General features: G+C 33.4%; 3 protein-coding genes across 4 annotated transcripts; all 3 read right to left on the bottom strand.

The window, feature by feature from the left end:
- Positions 1–3,396: 3,396 nt before the first annotated feature.
- LOC139986946 (uncharacterized) lies at positions 3,397–4,961 on the bottom strand. Its single transcript, XM_074111672.1, has 3 exons — positions 4,832–4,961; positions 4,059–4,203; positions 3,397–3,745 (listed from the first exon to the last, which is right to left on the bottom strand). Exons 1-3 carry the CDS (start codon positions 4,847–4,849, stop codon positions 3,693–3,695), a joined length of 216 nt encoding a protein of 71 aa, XP_073967773.1. The 5' UTR covers positions 4,850–4,961; the 3' UTR covers positions 3,397–3,692.
- Positions 4,962–8,377: 3,416 nt separating this feature from the next.
- On the bottom strand, positions 8,378–14,668 carry LOC139986694 (uncharacterized). The gene is made up of 3 exons (XM_072002220.1): positions 14,641–14,668; positions 11,896–11,962; positions 8,378–10,236 (listed from the first exon to the last, which is right to left on the bottom strand). Exons 1-3 carry the CDS (start codon positions 14,656–14,658, stop codon positions 8,582–8,584), a joined length of 1,740 nt encoding a protein of 579 aa, XP_071858321.1. The 5' UTR covers positions 14,659–14,668; the 3' UTR covers positions 8,378–8,581.
- Positions 14,669–15,351: 683 nt separating this feature from the next.
- LOC139987405 (uncharacterized) lies at positions 15,352–18,106 on the bottom strand. Of its 2 annotated transcripts, none has more exons than XM_072003680.1 (3): positions 18,005–18,106; positions 16,343–16,439; positions 15,352–15,652 (listed from the first exon to the last, which is right to left on the bottom strand). In XM_072003680.1, exons 1-3 carry the CDS (start codon positions 18,017–18,019, stop codon positions 15,408–15,410), a joined length of 357 nt encoding a protein of 118 aa, XP_071859781.1. In that variant the 5' UTR covers positions 18,020–18,106; the 3' UTR covers positions 15,352–15,407. The 2 variants fall into 2 exon arrangements, with proteins under 2 accessions (XP_071859781.1, XP_071859863.1); XM_072003762.1 differs by lacking the exon at positions 18,005–18,106 and adding an exon at positions 17,109–17,659.
- Between the last annotated feature and the right edge of the window lie 2,994 nt (positions 18,107–21,100).

Here is a 21,100-nt window from a genome sequence, read left to right as displayed (position 1 = left end):
TCATAAGATATATACAGCCACACGAAATAAAAAGATTATATAATATTTTTTTCACTTTTTATTTCTCATCCTTGTTTCTTTCTTCGATATGTATAATCGTAAATTTATTATTAGATTTCTTTTCTTCCTCCATCATCTTCTATTCGTCTTATTTGAATAAACGCTAACAATCTGATACTTTGGCATTTAGGATACATTAAAAATCTCGGATTCTTAGCTCGGATTTCGTTTCGTTATTTTAAGATACCGTGTTCCGGATACAGAGGCGACAACCTCGAAGTCGTCATCTCATTACGATTTCACAAATGCAAAACACCATAAATTCACAGTTTTTTCTTGATATATATGTTTTTCATATACTAACAATCAGGCAATTTTTTTCATTGCAAAGTAGACCGTTTTAGGATAAAAGGAAGATTGTTAACTTTAAGTATGGACAAATATATGGGAGTCAAAATTATTTTCTTTTAAGATTAATGATAAATAATATAGATATATGTATATGTTATGTTATACATATAATATATATATATAAATAATAAAGATAAATGTATATATTTTTAAGTGTGTTTTATAAGGAAGTAAATTGTTACCAATAAATGTTGTATGTGATGTTAAAGTCACACTTATAACTGATTGCGATTTGCTCGCAGCAAAGTAAAAGTGTGGACGACCTGAACATCGTGAATGACCTCTGCACCTGCATATACGGATCACCGCAGATGCATTCCCTCTTAATCGCGCGTATGTTGCCCAATTAAACAGAAATACGCATAGAAACAGGTCTTCAGCAACATGCTGCTTGTAAACTTCTTCCGTGCGGAATTATTTCCAAGTTTTCCATCATTATAATTAAACCTGTATTTATTAGCTGCAATATTTTTGCTATTACTAGGCGAGATTCTTTGATAAAAATAGCTAAATAATGTTTAACATCTTTTAGAAGAATGTTATAAATTTGTTGACGTATAGTCGGTAATATAAAGATTTTTAGATAGGACTAGAAACACCATCTAGGAAATAATGTTTAATTAAACGTGGGCAACGACATTTCGACAACTTTGAAGATGTTCGATAAGCTAATAAAATATTCGTATTATGCAATTCGTCCCTACAGATTTGTGAACCTTGGAAATTAAGAAATCTAACGAATTAGAAACTTGGATAACGTCGCTTGATAAAAGTAATTAATGTAACTCAAGAAGAACATTATAACTAGACTGTGGAGTTTTATCCATTCATGGGAAATTAAAAATATAATATGCAAAAATAAAATATTCAAAGTTACTTGTTATAATATTTAATACATAAAAGAATCTCTATTAAAAATCCTACTCTTTTAATTGTGTTCATAAATATCCGTATGAATATCCGCAGTGTTACTATAATTAAATCTATATTAAAACGAAAACAAAATTGCATAATAAATGAATTGATGTAGAAGATATTATAAGTATACAACATCGTCAATAGTACTTCCAGTGTCCAATCGAAAGACTACAAGTCCTGTGGATTACTGCGCTTAGATACTCGATCAACATATTAGATGGTATACCCAATGATATACCAATATATCGATATGAATTCAATACACTAAATATGTTCATTGACTAGTAGTCAGTCATTATACTGTGTATTTTATTAACTCTTGCTGGACCGCCGAGTGGTTCCCACAAACATCGATTTTACGACGTGTGTGTTCTATCTCGTTTTACGGCAAATCGTATCAAGCCCAGCAGTGACTGTCGTTGACAATTAGGTGCTAATCACTTGGCGAAAGTGCTAAAGCTTGGGGTTATTTTGTGCACAATTCTTTACCTAAGCTTGTCACTTCTTCAGACGTCACGGATTCCTTCATTTATTAATCGTATCACTATTTTAGTTTCATTTTTATTTGATTCTGGACAAAATTTCAGAAATATATATATTTGTGCAATTTTATAAAATTTAGTATTATTCCAGATTTTTCTGAAAACTCCTTTTTACGAAGTTAGTGACTTCGGTAACATTTTGCTTAATTTATATAATATCAAAGAAGAATTGCTTCTGCATGAGTAATTTATGATAAAATGTTTACGTTTATTAGTAAAATCTTGAATAAAATTTATAACTAAAACACCGAATATTCTTATATCTTTTACTCCGAGTATAAATATTTTTAATCACTGACCCATTAATGATTTTTAACTATATTCATCTAGTATCCTTCAGTTTCTTTTTCTGTGAACTTTCCCTAAATCACAAATATTCGTATTCAAGATACCTGGAGGACTTGATATATGAAGTATAGCTTTAAAAAGGCCGAAAAAATTATGTAGGTCCGACCATTTACCTGACGTTAAAAGGCCACGTTTATAGACCTTGAGACTAAAAATGCTTTTAAGCCGTAACAATTAACTCTTCTTCGTCTATCACTGATCTTTCAAATAAAATAGTACGTTAAATCAGATCCTAATGACTTTAACGTTGGATATGTTCACCTACGAAATTCTAACCTGTGCGACAATATCGTTCCGAAATTTCTCTACATTGTGTGAATTAATTGTAACAAAGCTATCCGTGAATGACATCAAACGCACTTTCTAACTTCTCTACTAAAATTAAAGCATACTTTTCTCATATTACTTTTCGAAGTTCTTCAAACGAGCATCGTAACGTTTCGTAATATCAAGCAGAACGTCGGAACATCATGAATATCACATTAGTATCTAATTTCCAAGACAAAGATACCGACTAAACTTCGTGGAATTTTATTTCGATGTTTTCAAAATATTCGACCATCTCAAATTACATTGGTTTATTCTCCGATATCAGGTAGTATGTGACAGACGCAAAAAGTGAGAAATATGACTCTTTTTGTGTCTGTCACATTCTCTGCTGCATTTTCGTGATTCATGATCAGTCGCCAGTTCATGGTTCAATATTATGAAATTCTATGAAATCACTACTTTACGCTTAATGTCCTTCATCATGCAATGAATTTTAAGTTTAAGTATTTGCTCAATTTAGACGCTATGATGCATTTATTTATATTTCCTCCTTTTTCTTTTGTAACTGTAACCTTCTTTTTTCAAGGAATTCGTTTCCATTTTAGTAATGAATTTTATGATTAAAAGTTGATTTTTAGAATTTCACGAAATGCATTGTAATATTTATTACATAATATATATTCTTATTGTTATTAAAGTTTCGTCTTCCTTCTTCTTGTCCACTTGCAAAAGTGATCGTAAGCAAACGTAATGATACTGATATGTAAAAAAATTATATTAAATGATACTTTCATGAAACGATCGAACAAATAGATTTACAATTTTATTATTATTATTATTCATAAAGAACCGTGTAACCGAAAAGGTTTATGTAAGGCTCTATGATAAGATATTTCGGACACGACAATCTCACTGAAATCTACGTTTTATTTGCTTGATTTGCACAACATCTTTAACGACGATGAAAGTATAAAATTTTATCAAATACAGTTCAAATCGTTTACTTGACAAACATCTTCGTCATTACTTTAGCAGTAACTAGAATTTCGAGAAATCATTTAATAGAAAATAAATGCAGTTCGCAATAAAGCTTGTTGTATAAAAGAAGATTTCGATTATAAAATTGGCAGATGTACGAGGATAGATCGGTTTTAAAATATTTCTTCCTTGGGTATCGTGGTATCCAAACAGTCGTCTTTTCGATTAATGATAGCCATAGTGACCGAATCCGTGACCATAACCATAATAGGGGTAGCCTAAGAGGAAAAGCAGATTAGGATGACAGGGTAACGTCGATGAATGTTTTGTTCATTTTATGATATACAATTCTGCTCGTGAATGTGCAACGTCGATGAATATTTTGTCCATTTTACAATAATTGTTAGAAAGGATCTCAAGTAATAATCAAATAAAAATTTAACAGAATTTACTTTATAGTATAGTTGGAAATATAAAACCTTACATGATATAACATTTAATGGAATGTCAATTAAAGCTTACAAAAAATCCATTGACGTTAAAAGCACTTCCTTCGCGTTCTAAATTTTCTCATGCATTCTGTACTCTTACCATAATGTCCGAATCCGTGTCCATATCCGTAGAACGGATATCTGTAGCTATAAATATAAGGATAATATCCGCCGTAGTATCCACCTAAGTATCCTGGTTTCGCAGCGACGATGCCAATAATGACAGCCAGCAGCAGGACGGTGTACTAGAAAGAAACATCATCCTCAAAATGTGCATAAATATACATGCATTATATACACGAAACTATATTTCTAAAAAATTCGTTTATACATTAACGTATTCCTTTACACTTGTTTACCCGTGTATTCTTTCCCCTATGCAATACCTCCTTTTAAGTTTACGATGTTCTCCAGAAATAACTTCTTAAAAGCCATAAAAAATTCTCAGTACGAAAAACGAGTCATATAACCTGAAGATGTATAAATTATTTACGTCTCGTCGCATTATGAAGGGAAAAAAGGAATACTGCAAACAAAATTTGAATAAAAATTTCTCTCGTCGAAATAGAATATAGAAAACCATCTATATCTGCAGTATTCAGTGATTGCATATTATTTCCAAAATAAATAAGAAATAAAATATTTAAGCATGAATTGTCAATTCAATAACGAGTGAAAATTAATTTTTCCCCCCTATATGATGTATTCACGCGGATAACGCTATTTACAAATCAAATTGATCAACATTTTCCAAAATTTCATAATTTTAGTACTAGAATACGCTGTTAGTGTATGATTTAAAAAAAATTAAATTATTTTTAATGGAATTGATCAATTTATTTCATTGTTGAGCATAATGATTTCTTTACTCACAAGTTTCAAGCAAGCCATTCTCTGTCAGCTGACACACCTGTTATCTCCTCGAGGAATTGCACTAATTTTTCCGATCTGTCAGTAGTATACCACTGTCCGTTCAACGTTGGTCTCCGTTTCTTTTATAACAAAGGCGAGTTCCGCCACGGCCCCCATCAGCAATTTTCCCAGCCTTCGTATTGGCTTCCCTCTGTTAACACTAATAGCAAAGACTGGTATTGTTACTCTGGGATTATGCGAATGCAACACGTCATTATGAAAGAGAGACGATGCAACAACGGTGTTTCGGGGTGGTCAACCGTGTGCACGCCCTGTGAACAGTGCCTTGACATCCAAATTTGCCGAGGAATCTACGCTTTTCGTCTGAGAAACCTTCCATTAAATTTCCCAATACCTCTTACGTACCTGGAAAGAAGGATGCGTTACCCAGCAAAACGTTGTCGTGATATTTGCATTGTAAATTTCGAGGACCCGTTAAATTATTTGGTTGTCCGCGAAAAGAATGGGTTTACTTATTATTCGAGACCTGAAGTGGAGACTCGATTTGGAAAATTGGATTCCTTTTTGGAAATATCATGCACTTGCAAAGCAAGAATATAACGTATTTAGAAGCGAATCATGTATTTCGAATTGACATATGACAGCTGAAATTATCGTGTTCGTGTCGATCTCAATTTTAATAGTAAGAATTTCTATTCTCCTTGTCATTCTTGTGATGAATTACACGGTCTACTGTGTCACTTTGTAATCAACGTAGTTCCTAAAATAACTTTATCGCTAGAATTCTACCTATCTGACTAAGATATGCTAATGAAGCTGAGAATAAAACAGGATAAAACGTAGAAATTAAAACTTGGAATAAAATTTCTAAAATATAAAATCGAGGGAATCGACGTAAAAAGTATGCGAGGAAATACGCAATGCATAGGAAATTGTTATGCATAGCTTTATCCATATTATGTCTTAAAACTTTTAAATCTTAAATCATAGAAAGCTTAAAAATCATTTAGTTCTCCATAAGAGCTGCAAATTCATAAAATTACTATGAAAAATTATCAGTTGGTAATTCTAACGTTCAGAAGATAAATAGTCAGAATTGTGTTAGTGTACGAATCAGTAATTAATATTTACCTAATCATCTTCTAATAATAGATAGTAGAAGTTGTTGAATAAAACAAGATTTTCAACTAGTCATTTCTACGCTGTTGGATAATTTAATTATTACTCGAGTAAGGGCAGTGTGTGCACGAATGTACGATGCGACGAAAGGAGATGCAATCGTGGGTATCGTGATCGAGACAAAAAGAAGAAAAGTTGTGGGTTGTGTAACAGGAGCGTGGAAGAGGGGAACACGTTACAAAATGGTGAAATTACACGGTATGGGTCGCGGGACGAAATCGAGAAAAAAAAAAAAGAATGATCGTTGCGACACACATGGAACCGAGGATGCGTCTGTCATTAATTGCAGTTAATGTGCGATACTTGTAAGCCTCATTGAGCGTAACGTTGCCCAACTGGATCTTCGTTGAATCAAAGATATTCTGGTGCTCGCACGAATGTATATGAATTTTTCTCGTTCCTTTCTTTCCTTCCATTTTTTATTTTAAATTATTCAGCGAATCCTTTCGATGTACTGGACGAATCGGTAAAGTATATAATATAATCGAAAGTATATTACACCGCACTGAAATTCATCGACGACTCGAGGAAATACGCAGCACATCTTCTATAACATAATCGCGTAATTGATATATGCAATGAATAATCATTTCGTTTCTCTGAAAAAGAATTGCGTGACTTCACGATTCGTAAATACCTGCTGCATTTCTTTATGTCGAATGTTTCGTTTATCGCGTACAATTATTGCATATGCATCAGACATATCACGTATTCCGATAGTGTTCTGCCGCTTGATTTATCGATCCATTTAATTATATAACTTTATACACAAATTGTAATCAACAGGTTTGGTTTGGTTGAGCATTTGCAGTCGTGACTCGTAATCTTCACAATTGATCAAATAGAAACCTGCTCGAATGATCAACATACATACATATATATGTACGTAAAATCAGTTTCGTTATTGAGTGATATTAAACTATTGTCAGCGATATTGTTGCTAATTTGCATGATACATAATCACGCCTCGCCTTAATCGTCGCATCGAAAACATTCAGAATCTAATTCCGTCAGTTACGTGATCCTTTTTTCTTGTTTTCACGATAAATACTTCCCCAGAATCTATGATCGGCAATATCGTGAACGATGAAGGATTTTCCGCGTATTACGTATTACAATTTGTTCACCTTGAGGGGAAAACAATATATCAATTTTATTGCGTTGTTACCGTTCTGGAACCGAATGACCCATTGGAGGACAATCAGGATTCTATTGATCCTTCTGAACGGATAATTGTCATTTTATCTCTTACATCTGATCACTGGATTAAGGATGTTTACACAAATTTTTATGGATACAATTAATAGAAATTTTCAAGCTAAATAAAGATTTACTTCACCCATTAAATATTATAAATTTGGTATTTTATATATTTTTCTACGTCATATTTCATTCTCTACGTTTTTACACCTATACATCTCCCATACATATTATAAATGTCGAGTTCTTAATTGCATCGTGTCATCTTTAATGATCGATTGATAGGTCACATTTGCGTATACAAGAGATCTTTACGAAGGTTACGAAAATTATTAGACCGTAATAGTTGGCATGCGTGATGGGCACGGCGTGTAATTGCAGGATAAGGCCAACTAGAGCTATGGGAATTTTTTTGTATATCATAAGTATGGGAACGTTTCGTTGAGCAATGCCAAGTTACGGCACGTGTCGTCGGATTAGTCGTCAGATAAATTGTCAATTAAGTCGTCGAGACACCTTGTTGGACCTCAATTAAATTTTTCCAACGTCGGAGGCGACCTGAGAACAGGTCGTAATTATAATCACATTGAAAATCACATTGACTATTTTAATGAATCGCTTAGTAAATATTTGTTGCAATCATCTAGGACAAAGGATAATATATCTTTAATCATAGAAGGAGTAATCGAATAACGCTTTTGCTATTGCACACCGAAATTCCATTTTTCCTGTTTATCCTGTCTATTTCATTCTGTTTATCCTCCTCGTTTTACTTCGCAGAAATAATAAAATATTTTTAGTATAAAATTAACTCACAGAAATTAATCCAAATAATAAAATCGATATAATGAAACTGACTCAAACAAACTCATTACGAAACTCATAGTGAATTTTGATTGCAATGATGAAAACAAAAATAAAATAGTTGCGACAATGCACCGATGAGATTGAAACAATTGAGAGAGCGCATCGTACGTGTCAACAATGTGATTGAAACAATTGAGAGAATGTATGCGTCACCGATATTATTAAAAGAATTGGGAGAGGGTCAGTAGTAGCGAAAATAATAAAGAAATTACCAAGGAAAGAGAAAATGTCCACGATACTTTAATTAATGATCAATACATACAAATGTTTCTTACATTAAATACATAAATACTAACATATTACAATAATTAGATTGTAAATTTTTATGTACCTTTGGTGAAATTCAGGATGTATATAATATACAGATATGTATAAAATATGTAAAATAAAATACTCGTCATAATTCTTAAAACAAATCTATATTTAAATTTCATTTCTAACTGTACCCATAAAAATACATACTTTGTATAAAAATCCACAATTTAGTGATAATTATAAATTACTTCAAGATAATTGATTCAACGACCGATCACTCGCTACTTTATTTCTTTCTTTGGTCACAAGTCCAAACGAAGCGCGTTTCTTATATCCATTCGAAGTAGGAGATCGAACCTCTTCCGACTTGCTTTCAGACAACATTTCAGCTTCGCTATTCGGGGCTGGCCCGGTCTTATGATTTTCATCAGTAGCTTTCTCCATTTGTTCAGGTTTCTCAGTTACCGCAGGTCGTTTATAATAAGGATAATATCCACCGAAAGGATAAGAATGAACCAGTGGATAACCACCTGGATAGAAATTCAAATAAGGTGCAGGTTTGATTCCTGGAAATAGATAATTGTGGAAGCCAAAACGATAAGGTAACCCATGAAACGGTGCCAAAGGATAGGAATGAAAATTAAAACCACCATAGTAGGGTCCATACGGTGGAAAACCATAAGGATATCCACCATACGGAGGATAATATCCGGTAGAATTGACATCACCTTGTACATTTTCTGGTGATGTTATTTGTTCAGAATGTCCTTGATTCTCAGGTGGATTTTGTGGTTCCACGGGTCTTCTGTGTCCATTAAAGTTCGGATAATATGGTTGATTGTAAGGAACATAAGGACCAAACTTTGAACCATGAAAATAAAACGGATTGTAAGGATCATAAGGACTATATGTCCCATTACCACCACCTTGTTCCACATTTCCCCGATAAAAAGACTCGTTAAAAGGACCAGGGTAAAATCCAGGAAATCCATGATAGAAACCATCGTAATAAGGTTGCTTATGATGAAAACGAGGACTGTAATCGTATCCTCCTATAGCGGTCTGGCCTTGATTCTGGTCATTGATCAATCGAGGCGGGTTACTTTCATCCTGTTCACTACTTGGGTTCACAGGTTGATTCTCACCTTCGATGGGCCTATGGTGAGAATAGAAACTTGGATGTTGATGAAATGGATAATAAGGAGCAGTAAAGGGACTATGGTAATTTAAGTTAAACGGCCTACGAGTTATTCGAGCGATCTGAGTATTCTCGTTTTCATCGTTTGGGTTAAGTCCTTCAGTTGTTGAAGATTCCTGAGAACTAACAGGTGTCTGAGACGATAGATGATGATAATTCGGCTGAGGGTCAAACTGAGCATAGTGATTTGCGTTAGATAATTGATGTATAGATTCAGATTTGTATCTGAATCCTGAAGGTTGATGGTATTGATTGGAATAATGCAGAGGAGCTGTCTTAATATTTACGTCGATGGAATTATCTTTCGTACCACCATTAACGTTTCCAGGTGTTCCCACGTTCAATTGGTTGTAAGAAATTCGCGCATCGCGATTCGACGCGAATTCGTATGGTTTGTACGCTTCTGAACTGTAATATTTCGAGTATTGGGGTGTATTCGTTAAGAAAGTGTTCTGGAACGTTTGTTTTCCTTCGTTTGAAGAAGATTCACGAGTATATCGTGGATAACGATTGAAAGAAGTATTTGATGAGATTTCGGAACTCTCTGGCTGAGTACGGTCAATGTCTAAGGAGAATTGTGTTTCCTGGATTCTTTTCAGAAGGTTACTCGATGATTGGTTCGATGGTGGATCCTGGTAATCGTTTAACAAGGTCGTTGACAGGACCGACGCGATGTTCCTGGCGAAAGACGTCAGCACCTCGGTACCTATTTCGCAACAAAACGATTTAGATGTTATTGGTTCGATATAGTTTTAAAGAATTTCAGAATTTAAATAATAAACTTATTTTTTATGTTGATTTTACGGGATCTTTTAGCTTTTTTCTAGTTTCCTTTTTTTTTTTTTTTTTTTATTAATTCGAAATTTTCTGTATAAATACAATCACCACATTATTATGTATCTCAACCTTTGCTATTTACATTTTTGCATATTTATCGCGTGGATCTTAGGCTTTGAAAAGACAGCTAGTATCTTTGTTAGTGGTTTCGTTAATTTGATATTCAAGCCTGTTACAACACGTTCGAGACAAATTACAAGAAAGTAAATGTTCGGATCACTACAGTATGTTGATGTCACAGCTTACGGATGTAAGGATAAACGTCACGATAGTAGATGTGGAAGGCTGAAGCTAGAAGTATAGCCGGAGGCAAACAGACACTATTCAATGAAAACATGGTTTAGTATAACTAGAAAAAGTCCCAAAGTCTAAACCAAGCGCAATAAGGAAATCGTGAGTGTGATGAATAGTTGAAAGTAAGGAAGAAAAAATTTGCCCGCGGCAAAATCCATGTTCTACACGTGTACTACACAATTTATTAGTAAAGAATTTTTTAGCGTAATTGTGCCCATGAGGACTAGAAGCATGCAAATTGATTGAATTGAAATAGGAATTAAATAGACAGATACTCATTTTTGAAAGAGTTATTGTACAATAATATTTAAAAAATTTACTTCTGTGTCAAACAGCGTATTTGCAAATAGAAAGTCCCTCTAAATTATTCTATTTGGATTATTATTATTATTAAATTAATTATTACAATCGTCATTCACTAAAAGTATTCGAAATGACACAGAAATTCTAAATAAACAGAAACCAGAAATTTTCACAATTAAAGATAACATTTCATGTGCTATATTATTTAACATTTAAATTGGAAATCATAAATTAGTTGTCACGATTCAAAGATATAAAAGAAGTGACTCGTCTGCCACGAGAGGCATCAATGTAGGACGAAGATTGTCATTTATCGTCATAGTTGCGAAAGTGCTCTTTTTAACCTGTCAACGGGGATCCTATTAGTGTTCGCGAACTCACGTGGATAATGCAACGTGCGTGCATCGTTCATGAAGACCAACTGGCATGCATCATATTGGATGTCAATTACACTTTCTCCGTTCAAATATTTCTGCCATCGTTTACTTCATACGAGATTGGCCAATTTCGTATATTTACATATACTTACAAAGATTAAAATATGTTTAATTTGTCTTTTTGAATTTCTCCATTGACCATAATAAGTCATGATAGAATGAATTACACGATTTATTAAAGCAGCTTTGCATTTTTCCTCAGCAGTAAACAGAGTAATTTAAAAAAGTAATTTAAAGATTCGTAAACGTCAAGTGCATTTTATAGCGAACAATTTCAGATATCGGCGCATTTAATAATCAAATAATTCCAATTCTCGACGCACTTAATGTCAAACGATTCTAAATATCAGCGCATTTAATAAAATAAAACTGATCTCATTCGTCTCGTAGAATTTTCCTTTCTAAAAATAATCGTCATTGTTCTAAAAGCAGTTCAAGGGTGTGCATAGTGATGTTTAAAAGCGTTTCCCAGAACGGAATAATAATCGACTTACTGAGTCCGCTTTTTGCCGCGTTCACGTTGTCCCGAAGAATCCATAGACTAACGATCACCGCCGTTATCTGCAATGAAAATTAAAGTAAAAATAGTCAATGGGAAGAGCGAAGGCTTTCTTTCTCTTTTTAAATGAGGAAAATCTAAGCTTGCCTTTGAACTACGTAACACGGAGCGAGTAATGAGAGGCTCGCGATACCGTGCCTGGCAATTTTCTGTAATACGATGTTTTATTTTTCATTATGCAATGGGAGAAGCTACATGCTCAAACCCGAAGATCAACGCACTGTTTCATACATGACACACTTGGTTTGCACGTGGTATGGCCGATTGTGAAAATTTTGCGAGCAGGCAATCGCGGAGGCGGAAGAATGTCTCTAAGTTTCGAAATGTTTTGATCCAAGCACTTCTGTTTCTGTTTCCTCTGTATTTAGTTTTTTACACGATTGTAATATTGCCTTTCGATTTAGAATTTTAATTATTTTAAATTTGAGTTTAAATAAAAATTTTGAATTAAGCTCTGACTTAGTGTTTTAGACGATTATGATGCGATTTGGATTAAATTTTTCAACCTTCTCAGATTTGAACGTGAGTAGAAATGTTGAATTAAGTTAGAAATAACTTATAATTTTTTAGTACATTATGATATTCGCTATAAACTAGTTTTAAATTCAATTTTTATAAATATTTGTAAGCATAACTTTCATTTTTTGTTTCATTGACCTGTGTCGCTATTTATGAGCAACTATCAAAGTATGACAGGTATTCGTGTTTGTTTACAAGATATAGCACTCTTGCAATGGAAAGTCATCAATATTTCTCATTTAGTTTTCATGGAACCTGTTATCCACGAGATTGTGACCTATGGCGAACCAATTGGTCGTAGCAAACTTGTTGCTTCCTGAAATATCTAAAATTCCAAGAAGAAAACTGAGTGAACACGATCGAGAAAATAATCGACCACGGTTATATAACATTAAAATTGCATTGTGGAAGGTGCGGCACGCATGAAAGGAACCAAAGAAAATAGATTGCAATTATTGTATCACTCGTCGTAGTCCGCATAAGGAAATAATTGTGTGAATTGTTACTTATTATTCGCGACTTTCCATATGATCGTAATTATGGGTTTATACAACTGCACATCAGCTTACTAATGCATAGATACTCATTTACAGAAATCAGTAGGTACTTTCTAAGGACTAAAAATTCTTTCTTTTCAGAAATATTTTCTCTTTTAAATCAATTTCCAGTAACAAACAGTATCTACCAGAAACTAAATTCTGATTTGATATTATCTGGATAGCAACAAATGTGTGTGTGTAAGTATTATATTATATTGATAACTGATAAATGTAGATATATTATCATCAGTGATCGGTTAATCGATTATCGAATGATCTCTACAGCGAAAAGTTACACGAAGCCAAGTATATAAATCTGTTCGACACGTATCAATCGGCAATAAGTAAATCACGTAGAAAGCAAATAAGGAGTCGTATTCCCGTTTCATTCATGGTTTATTCATTCACGAAGTTAATTTCTACAAGCGGCGTACACCGCCATCGCAATAAAATACACGTGGTCACTCACGATTTATACGTGCCGTAGTCCTTATGAATGGTCACTATCGCGATCTAAAGTTGTATCCGAAGAACGCCCACGTTTCATCTATTTTCTAACGAAGCTGACATATAAGTTTCCATTGAACAATAGCAACCGATCAATGAACGATCCGACTGTCGTTCGACACGAACGACAAAAAGATTTTCCAACAGCCGATATGAATCTGCGTCCGTTAATTAAACACACACGTTTGTTTTCTTAATTAAACGTCTGGGAAACATAACACAATAAAACATCTTGTTGACAATCGATGTTTTCTTTTTCCTTCTTTTTATCAGTGACGAAGATTTTATGGAATTTATTGCTTTAGATAGATATTCGTTTACAGTTAATTGCACTGACTCCAAGTGGAACGCGTTCTCAGAACATGATGCACATGTATACTGTCTCATATTGTTCTGGTCGGATCGTAATTAGCACGATTATGCAACGTCTAATCCTTTCTTCTCGCAAGGACGTGCACTTGCGAATATATTAGTGCGAATCTAACAGGCGACGTTTGCAGAACGATTCATTAAAATTTATCTGACACGTGTAAATCTGGTACAGCATCTGTGCACTATACTGTTTGCAAATAGCAATAAATTTTCATGACTACGCAACTATTACGATTTTGTTGCGACGATTAGAATCAACGGCGACAATTTACATTTTACGATTACATACTCTGAGATCTATGATCTCGTTTGCGTACCCAAACTTCTTTTGCGCAATTTAATCGAGAAGTTTCACTGACTTGTTTCAAATTTATTATACTTTATCATCTTCTGTAACTTATATACGACACATCGTGAGACAATTAATTTTTTATGATTCATGATGTTCGTTTAAGCAAAGTACCGGTACAATATTTCTTTATATTAAATATATATGATAAGACAATCTGACAGGTTTAACAAACGATAAAGCTAACGGTATTATGTAAGAAACAATTGGTCAGTGTACATCGTTAGAGGCAAACGAAACGAAAATGTATTTTCTCGATTGACGGTTCAAGAAAGTAGCCGCGTTACCGCATGGTGCATCGATGTAGGACGAATATCATCTTCACAGTTACGAAACAGTTGGTTTTTTTCTCTCTGTCAACGAGGATCGTATTAGCGTTCATATAGGTACTCACGTGTAGAGGGTAATGCATCGTGCGTGCAGCTCGTGACGACTAACAGGCATACACCGTACCCGATGTCATTTATACTTTCTCTCCATAAACGCTTCTGCCCTAATTCAATTGATATAAGTCCAAGCAATTTTGAATATTTCATGCGTAAACGACATTACGTGTAATTTCTTTACTCGAATTTCTGATAACTAATGCAATCGACAAATGGTCGATCAATTTTGTATATTTCATACGGGAATATCATCATCGCATCTATATAATTGATACACACAGAAATGATACCAATTGATCGTTTGATTTATTCTTAGAATTGTAATTTATTATTTAAATTGGGTAATAATATAGTTTATTGTATAATCAGGAAGGAACTGATTTAAAGTAATATTTCGGAATAGAATTACAGTATACGCTATGGAAATACTGATTCACAAGATAGAAAGTTGTCGATCACATCCGAATTATATACTTGTCATATCACCATCGATCTTTTTCATTTGCTACATAGTGATTGAGAGAACATAATTGACGGGATACTTACCTTACATGTACTTTTAAGAAACAAGTTGCTAAAGAGGAATAAAAGTATTCTAAACCATTTCTCATATCTTTAATGACACTACCTAAAAAAGTTTCATTTAATTATGATTTTTAAATACACATAAATACGATCATACATGATAATAAATATAATGAAGTTTTTGGAGTGTATAATGAAAGTGTCAAAGCTTTTGTACTTTTTATTGGAAATTTTTTATAACTAATGAAACTCAGTATCCTATGTGACTGATCGTGCCAACAACGCCAGGGGCAACGACACCACGAGCATTGTAAACTTGCACAGGTTGCGGATGCACGCCTACCAGTCTCGTTGCCCTAAAATTTGGATTGACAACTACCGGTTGTACATTTCCGAATCCATTTAATTGCCGAGCCTGAATGGAATTAAATTGTTGTCTCATGAATCCTGGATACTTTGCCAGCATTCCAGTTACGCTTCCGTAGGGAATGCCTCCTAGAATAAAATAATAATAATTAGTAAATAATGAAAAGTAACAATTCGTAAGTAAGCATCGTAGTTCTAATAAGTGAATCGAATTAAAATTGGATATAAAGTTTAATTAATATGATAATATTAATTATACTTTGTCGTATAATTTTTTAATAAGTTAAACAATATTTTTATCCTTGAAGTAACAATTATACTAACTAACTTTATATTTAATTTAGTTTCATTTTTATATTGATTTAAATCTTATACGTTCCGAGCGACATATCATGAAGCAGTCGATATCGCCTACGCAGGTGTTGAAATCTCCACTCGACGCATTGAAATCTCTACGATTTCTAAATCACACGCAATAAAAATGTATAATCAGATCCAATATTTTTATGTTCTGTTTTTATAATCTTGCTTAACATGGTGGAATTTGTGATCTTCTACTCTGATTCTCAGAAAATAAACTGCTTATAATAAAAGTGAAAGGAATTCGAGCGAAATGTTCTCGAAACGCAGTGTCGTCCTCTATCGAGATTCAGTCGAATATGAAAACACGTTTGATTACTTTTATCAAATTTGAAGTTAGTTATAACGATAATGCACACATAGAAATAGCAAAATTACAAATTACTCGCAGAGAAACGAAAGTTAAGGAAGTTTCTTGAGATTATGTAACGTAAAAGGAAAGTAAGTAGACTGACTTACCATACGCCAATCCGTTCACCATCTCTACGATTCCTGCGCTGTCCGGTGCAACTGTCGATAAGTTCAGCAAACCAACCATAGTTAACAGTAGAATGGTCTGTAAACAATTAATTATTGCCATTTTATAAGCAGACGCTAAAATGAAATGGAAAAATCTTAGTTGTTTCTGCTGGCTAAATCAATGTAATTTTTGAAGCTGAACGTACATTATCGCTCTTTTATATGTGCTTTCGATCAGATACTGAAGACAAAGAAATTATCTTCCCATATTATTAAAACAATATTCAGTTCGTTGATGTAACAGAATTTAGTCAGGTATATCAGATTCTCAATTAAGAAATTATTAACAAGGTAAGCCTATTATCCGCGAATTTAATATCGCGACAACAAACTTAGGTAATGACAGTAAACGACAGTCATCGATAGAAAGTATGACATTATTTGCATGTTAGTTTTTACCTGGTGATATAAATTAATTATACCGTAAAAAGCAAAGTGTCTTATCGTTACTCGAATATAGAAATCTTGCAAACCGTTAAACAAACATGTTTGAAGTATTAACTGTTAGATGTTAAACGTTTTCGCTTTCTCCTGTCATTTTACTTTTGTTAAAAAAAAAGAAAGAAAATAAGCAGGAACGTATACATGCAGCTAAAATACACAGTTTCATTTGGATGCATCGTTTAAGTTTATTTTTATTTCAGCACACGTAGTCGTGTTTTCTGTTTGTCGAATCGTAAAACAAGAACGAAACTCGAGTACAAACTTGAAGATTGAATTATAGGCTCGGCGTAAGGTTACTGTTAGCCAATCCAAGGCCAGGATTTCGTTTCCACTAATTTCGTTATTAGAGAACACTGTAAACGAGAGAATTCGCGTAAGGCAATAATTATATTTCAACTATTAAAAGCTAACAAATAATAGAAAGCAGATATAAATAACACAGTCACGAAATTTGGTTTAAATAATTATCTCGTTTAAATTCACTTCAAAACGGTTCGATTTGCAAAGTTCATTAAACATGTTTTTAGTATTAGCATTAGTGAAACATATGGACCTTGGAGAACACAATCACCTCTCTTATGTTAGTCACGCGAGTCGTGTTGCTGTGACTATTTTCTCTTTTTCGTTCTAGTTCGAACGCTTATAAAACCCGATTCAATTATCGCGTGAGGAACACCAATTTGACACTATCAAAGCATATGTTTACCGAAATGTTTTATCGCTTCCTTTTCCTTCTATTAATTTAATATTTTGTAAGTGATTAGTATATAGGAACGTATCTAAAGGTTATTAGAAATTAAGTTGTAACATTTAATATTTGAAATTTGAAAAATTGAAAGAAAAAAAAAAAATTGAAAATTGAAGAAAAACGAAAATTTTAATGAATAATCATTGCGTTTAGATAATTTTTGTTATTTTGAATTTTTTATATTGTTTAACTCTTTTCTGTCAAAAACACTATTATAATAACACTTTATCGCACTTCACTAGGGAAATTGATATTTATATATTCTGATATATGTATAAAAGTCGTCATTTAGAAATAAATGTAATAACTATACTGTTAAGGAACACCACTCATTTAAGATCCCATTTTTAGATGATTACGAAGTGCTTTATTTATTCTTATGCAAAACGAACACAAGTGCGACGACGTACCTTCAAAGGAATCATATTGACCTTTTGGTAGTCACTTTGCAAGACAAGAAGGAAACTAAAGCACGAAACTAAAGATCGAATTATATACGGGGCTCGGTCTCGCAGTTGGCCAATCAAAGGCTTGTATTCCCTTTCAGTATCGAGTGTTATTCATCGATACAGGATTTTATTAGAATGCAGTACGTACCTAAATGGAGGATATCGTCCACCTTAACCTTGGTGAACGTCCAGCTACCACTCACGTCGACCGTGCCAACAGAATAAGGTAAATACTCGGTAATTCGTATTTTTATCAGGGAAAATCTGATTCCGATTGAGAAATATTTGAAAGTTGTTTATTGCACGTTACTTACTAAACAAATTGAAGATTGAAAATTTTGTTGCCTCATAGGTATTAAAATCGTCCAGCAAATGTAATTTCACTGTCAAATTTGATTAATTAAATACTAAATAATAGATGTAATTATATTAATCCTTATACACTCATTTATTATACTACATATTTCCACTTTTCTGACTGAACAAATTGAAAATTGTATCACGACAAATAAGTATCGAAATTGATATCTAAATATAGCTAAAGATCTCGTTAATTGAATACTAAAAAATATTTTGATTAATTTTTATGATCAGTTATTGTATAAGATATTTCCATTTGACGCATTAATTACTGGTAACTAATTACTTCGCCTACATAATTTCTTAGCCATAACGATATTCAGACCATGAAGTTCATAGGTGCATTTGATTTAATAAGACAATTATTTTCTAAGCATCGAGTAATTAACATAATAGCATGGATCATTATTCTAAACTGCATAATAATCGTTAAGTGCAAGTACATCATTCTTCATCGACGAATCATTCATCACGTCTGCAGTACGATAAACGGAAGAATGATTCAGAAGTTACTTACTAAATTCCTTGGAGAAATTGTGACATTCTGTTGTACTGAATTGGATCAAGGATATCCACTTTAGAACAAGGATTGATGTTACGTAATGAGCGTAACAATTTAGATTATAATCAATTGTACAAAGAAATAATTAACATGTTGATTAAACGGTGGAAATTCGTTGAAGATTGTTTATGAAGATTTTTCAAGAATTTTTTAAGGTTTCTGTAAGGATGTTTTATGAATTTTCTTAAGACCTTCTATGGAATTTTTTTAAAGGAATTTTAAGTGAAAATATTTTAGTACTTTTTTAAAAACTTTTTTAAGGATTCTTTAAGGACTTTCCTGTTTTTTGTGCAACGTTCATGTTTATTCAAATAGTCTGATTTATGTACAATATACAACAATACATGTAATAGATAAAGAACTAACGATAACAAATATGTAACTTTATTTGTTTAGTAAAAGATTTATAGAATTAATGTCATTATAGTTCTAACCAATTTGTTTAAATGTTAGTTAGAATAGTTTCGATTTATTACAGAAAATAGTTTGCAAAGATTTGTTAAAGCGTTCCGTCCTGATTTCTTCCTCCACATTTTCTTTGCGCCATCTCTTTTACTCGCCTCTTGCTTTAAACCCAATCAATATGACCGTTCGATTTCCATCCTTCCAGTATTATAATTATTTCCTTTCCACAAGTTATTTAAGTCTGAAAACATTGCACAGGTAAACGTGATATACTTTTTACCAACTTGCCCTCAAAAACTAGTCTAAAACAAATTGTTTCGTAAGCGACTCGTAATCACTAAAATAACTCAAATTCGTTTCGCCTTTCTAAAACACCGTATCACACAAAACTCTCTCAATATGTCAGGTTAATGAAAGGAAATCCTAATGGTAATCTCTAATGAAGCTAACATCATCTTAACGTGCCATTAACATCCTTTCCAAACAATTTCTACTCGTCTACATAAATGTTTTCCAATTAGTTCAACAACAGCACGATTTTCAATTTTTCCTTCTTTTCTCTGGACTCTACTAAAAAGACCTTAAAGTACTGATATAAAATACAAATAAAAAATAAGCATTCTTAAAAATCATAATTCTCCGATATCCAAGAAACAGTAGAAATAATTTCCCGGGAACTTTGTTCAGTCAATTGAAGAGCTCTGTTCTGAGGTATAAAATTCGTGTCTGTCTTCAATATGCTTCCAATCTCGTAATCATTATGAGTTTTATCAAAGTCACTCAAGGTCTCTATCCTAGCGTCCTTGAAATCGAACCTTTCATCACTCTTGACAGGAAGAAATATTCTCTTCGATTCCTCTGCTTCCTTATTCTGATTCACGTCAACCAATTTTTCCTCGATAGTTTCGTTCCCTGGATTCTTTCCTCCACCATCGTTCACTTTCTCCAGATGCTCCTGTTCTATAGAACTTTTTATAGATAGTTCTTTATTTCTGTCGTTTTTTGCCAATTCGTTCTCTAACTCATTCGTTTGATTCTTCTTTCTGCCTCTGGAATGCTGCTCCGCTGTTCCAGTTTTACTCGAAGCATCTGTCTCATTGCTAGCTTCGTTGACAGATTTATTCAGGACGTTAGAGATGTAATTCTTCTTCGAATCTTTACTCTTCTGATTTCTCCTTCGAGCAATTTTAGAAGCTGACGTCGTTGTTGCAACTAAAGAAGTAGATTCGACCGTGGCAACGGTGGTAGAAGAAGGTTTCTGTCTTCGACGAGCTCGATTAGCTTCAGTGGCAGATTTTGTCACAGTTTCCATTGTAGAAATAGCGTTCTTCGATGGCCTTCGTCTTTTCTTGCTTGTCTGCTTCGTGGAATTCTCAATTTCTCGAGGACTCTCGACCACGGTTATTCGAGGCTCGGAATTGTCTGAAGTATTCTTCACCAACTCGCTCGAGTTTCTATTTTCAAGCAAGCTATTCATAGAACTATTATCTATCGATTTTTCTCTATTTCTCGTTTTCCTGCTGGGGACTAATGTCACATCTTCAGGAACAATCATTCCTCTGGAAATACCTCTAGATTTATAAGAAGTCACAGATTTTTTTCCTTCGAGTTTCTTTTCCTGCGACGAATCATTCTTCGTTTCTTCCAACGTTCCCTTCTCCTCTGAATTGTCTTCCAGAGTCTTCTTGATCGATCTACTAATGTCTTCTATACTTCTCGATTTGATATTC

Source organism: Bombus fervidus, chromosome 1, assembly GCF_041682495.2.
Source record: "Bombus fervidus isolate BK054 chromosome 1, iyBomFerv1, whole genome shotgun sequence".
NCBI lineage: Eukaryota > Metazoa > Arthropoda > Insecta > Hymenoptera > Apidae > Bombus > Bombus fervidus.
Note: the sequence above shows the minus strand (reverse complement) of the source record. Positions and strands in the feature narration are given on the sequence as shown.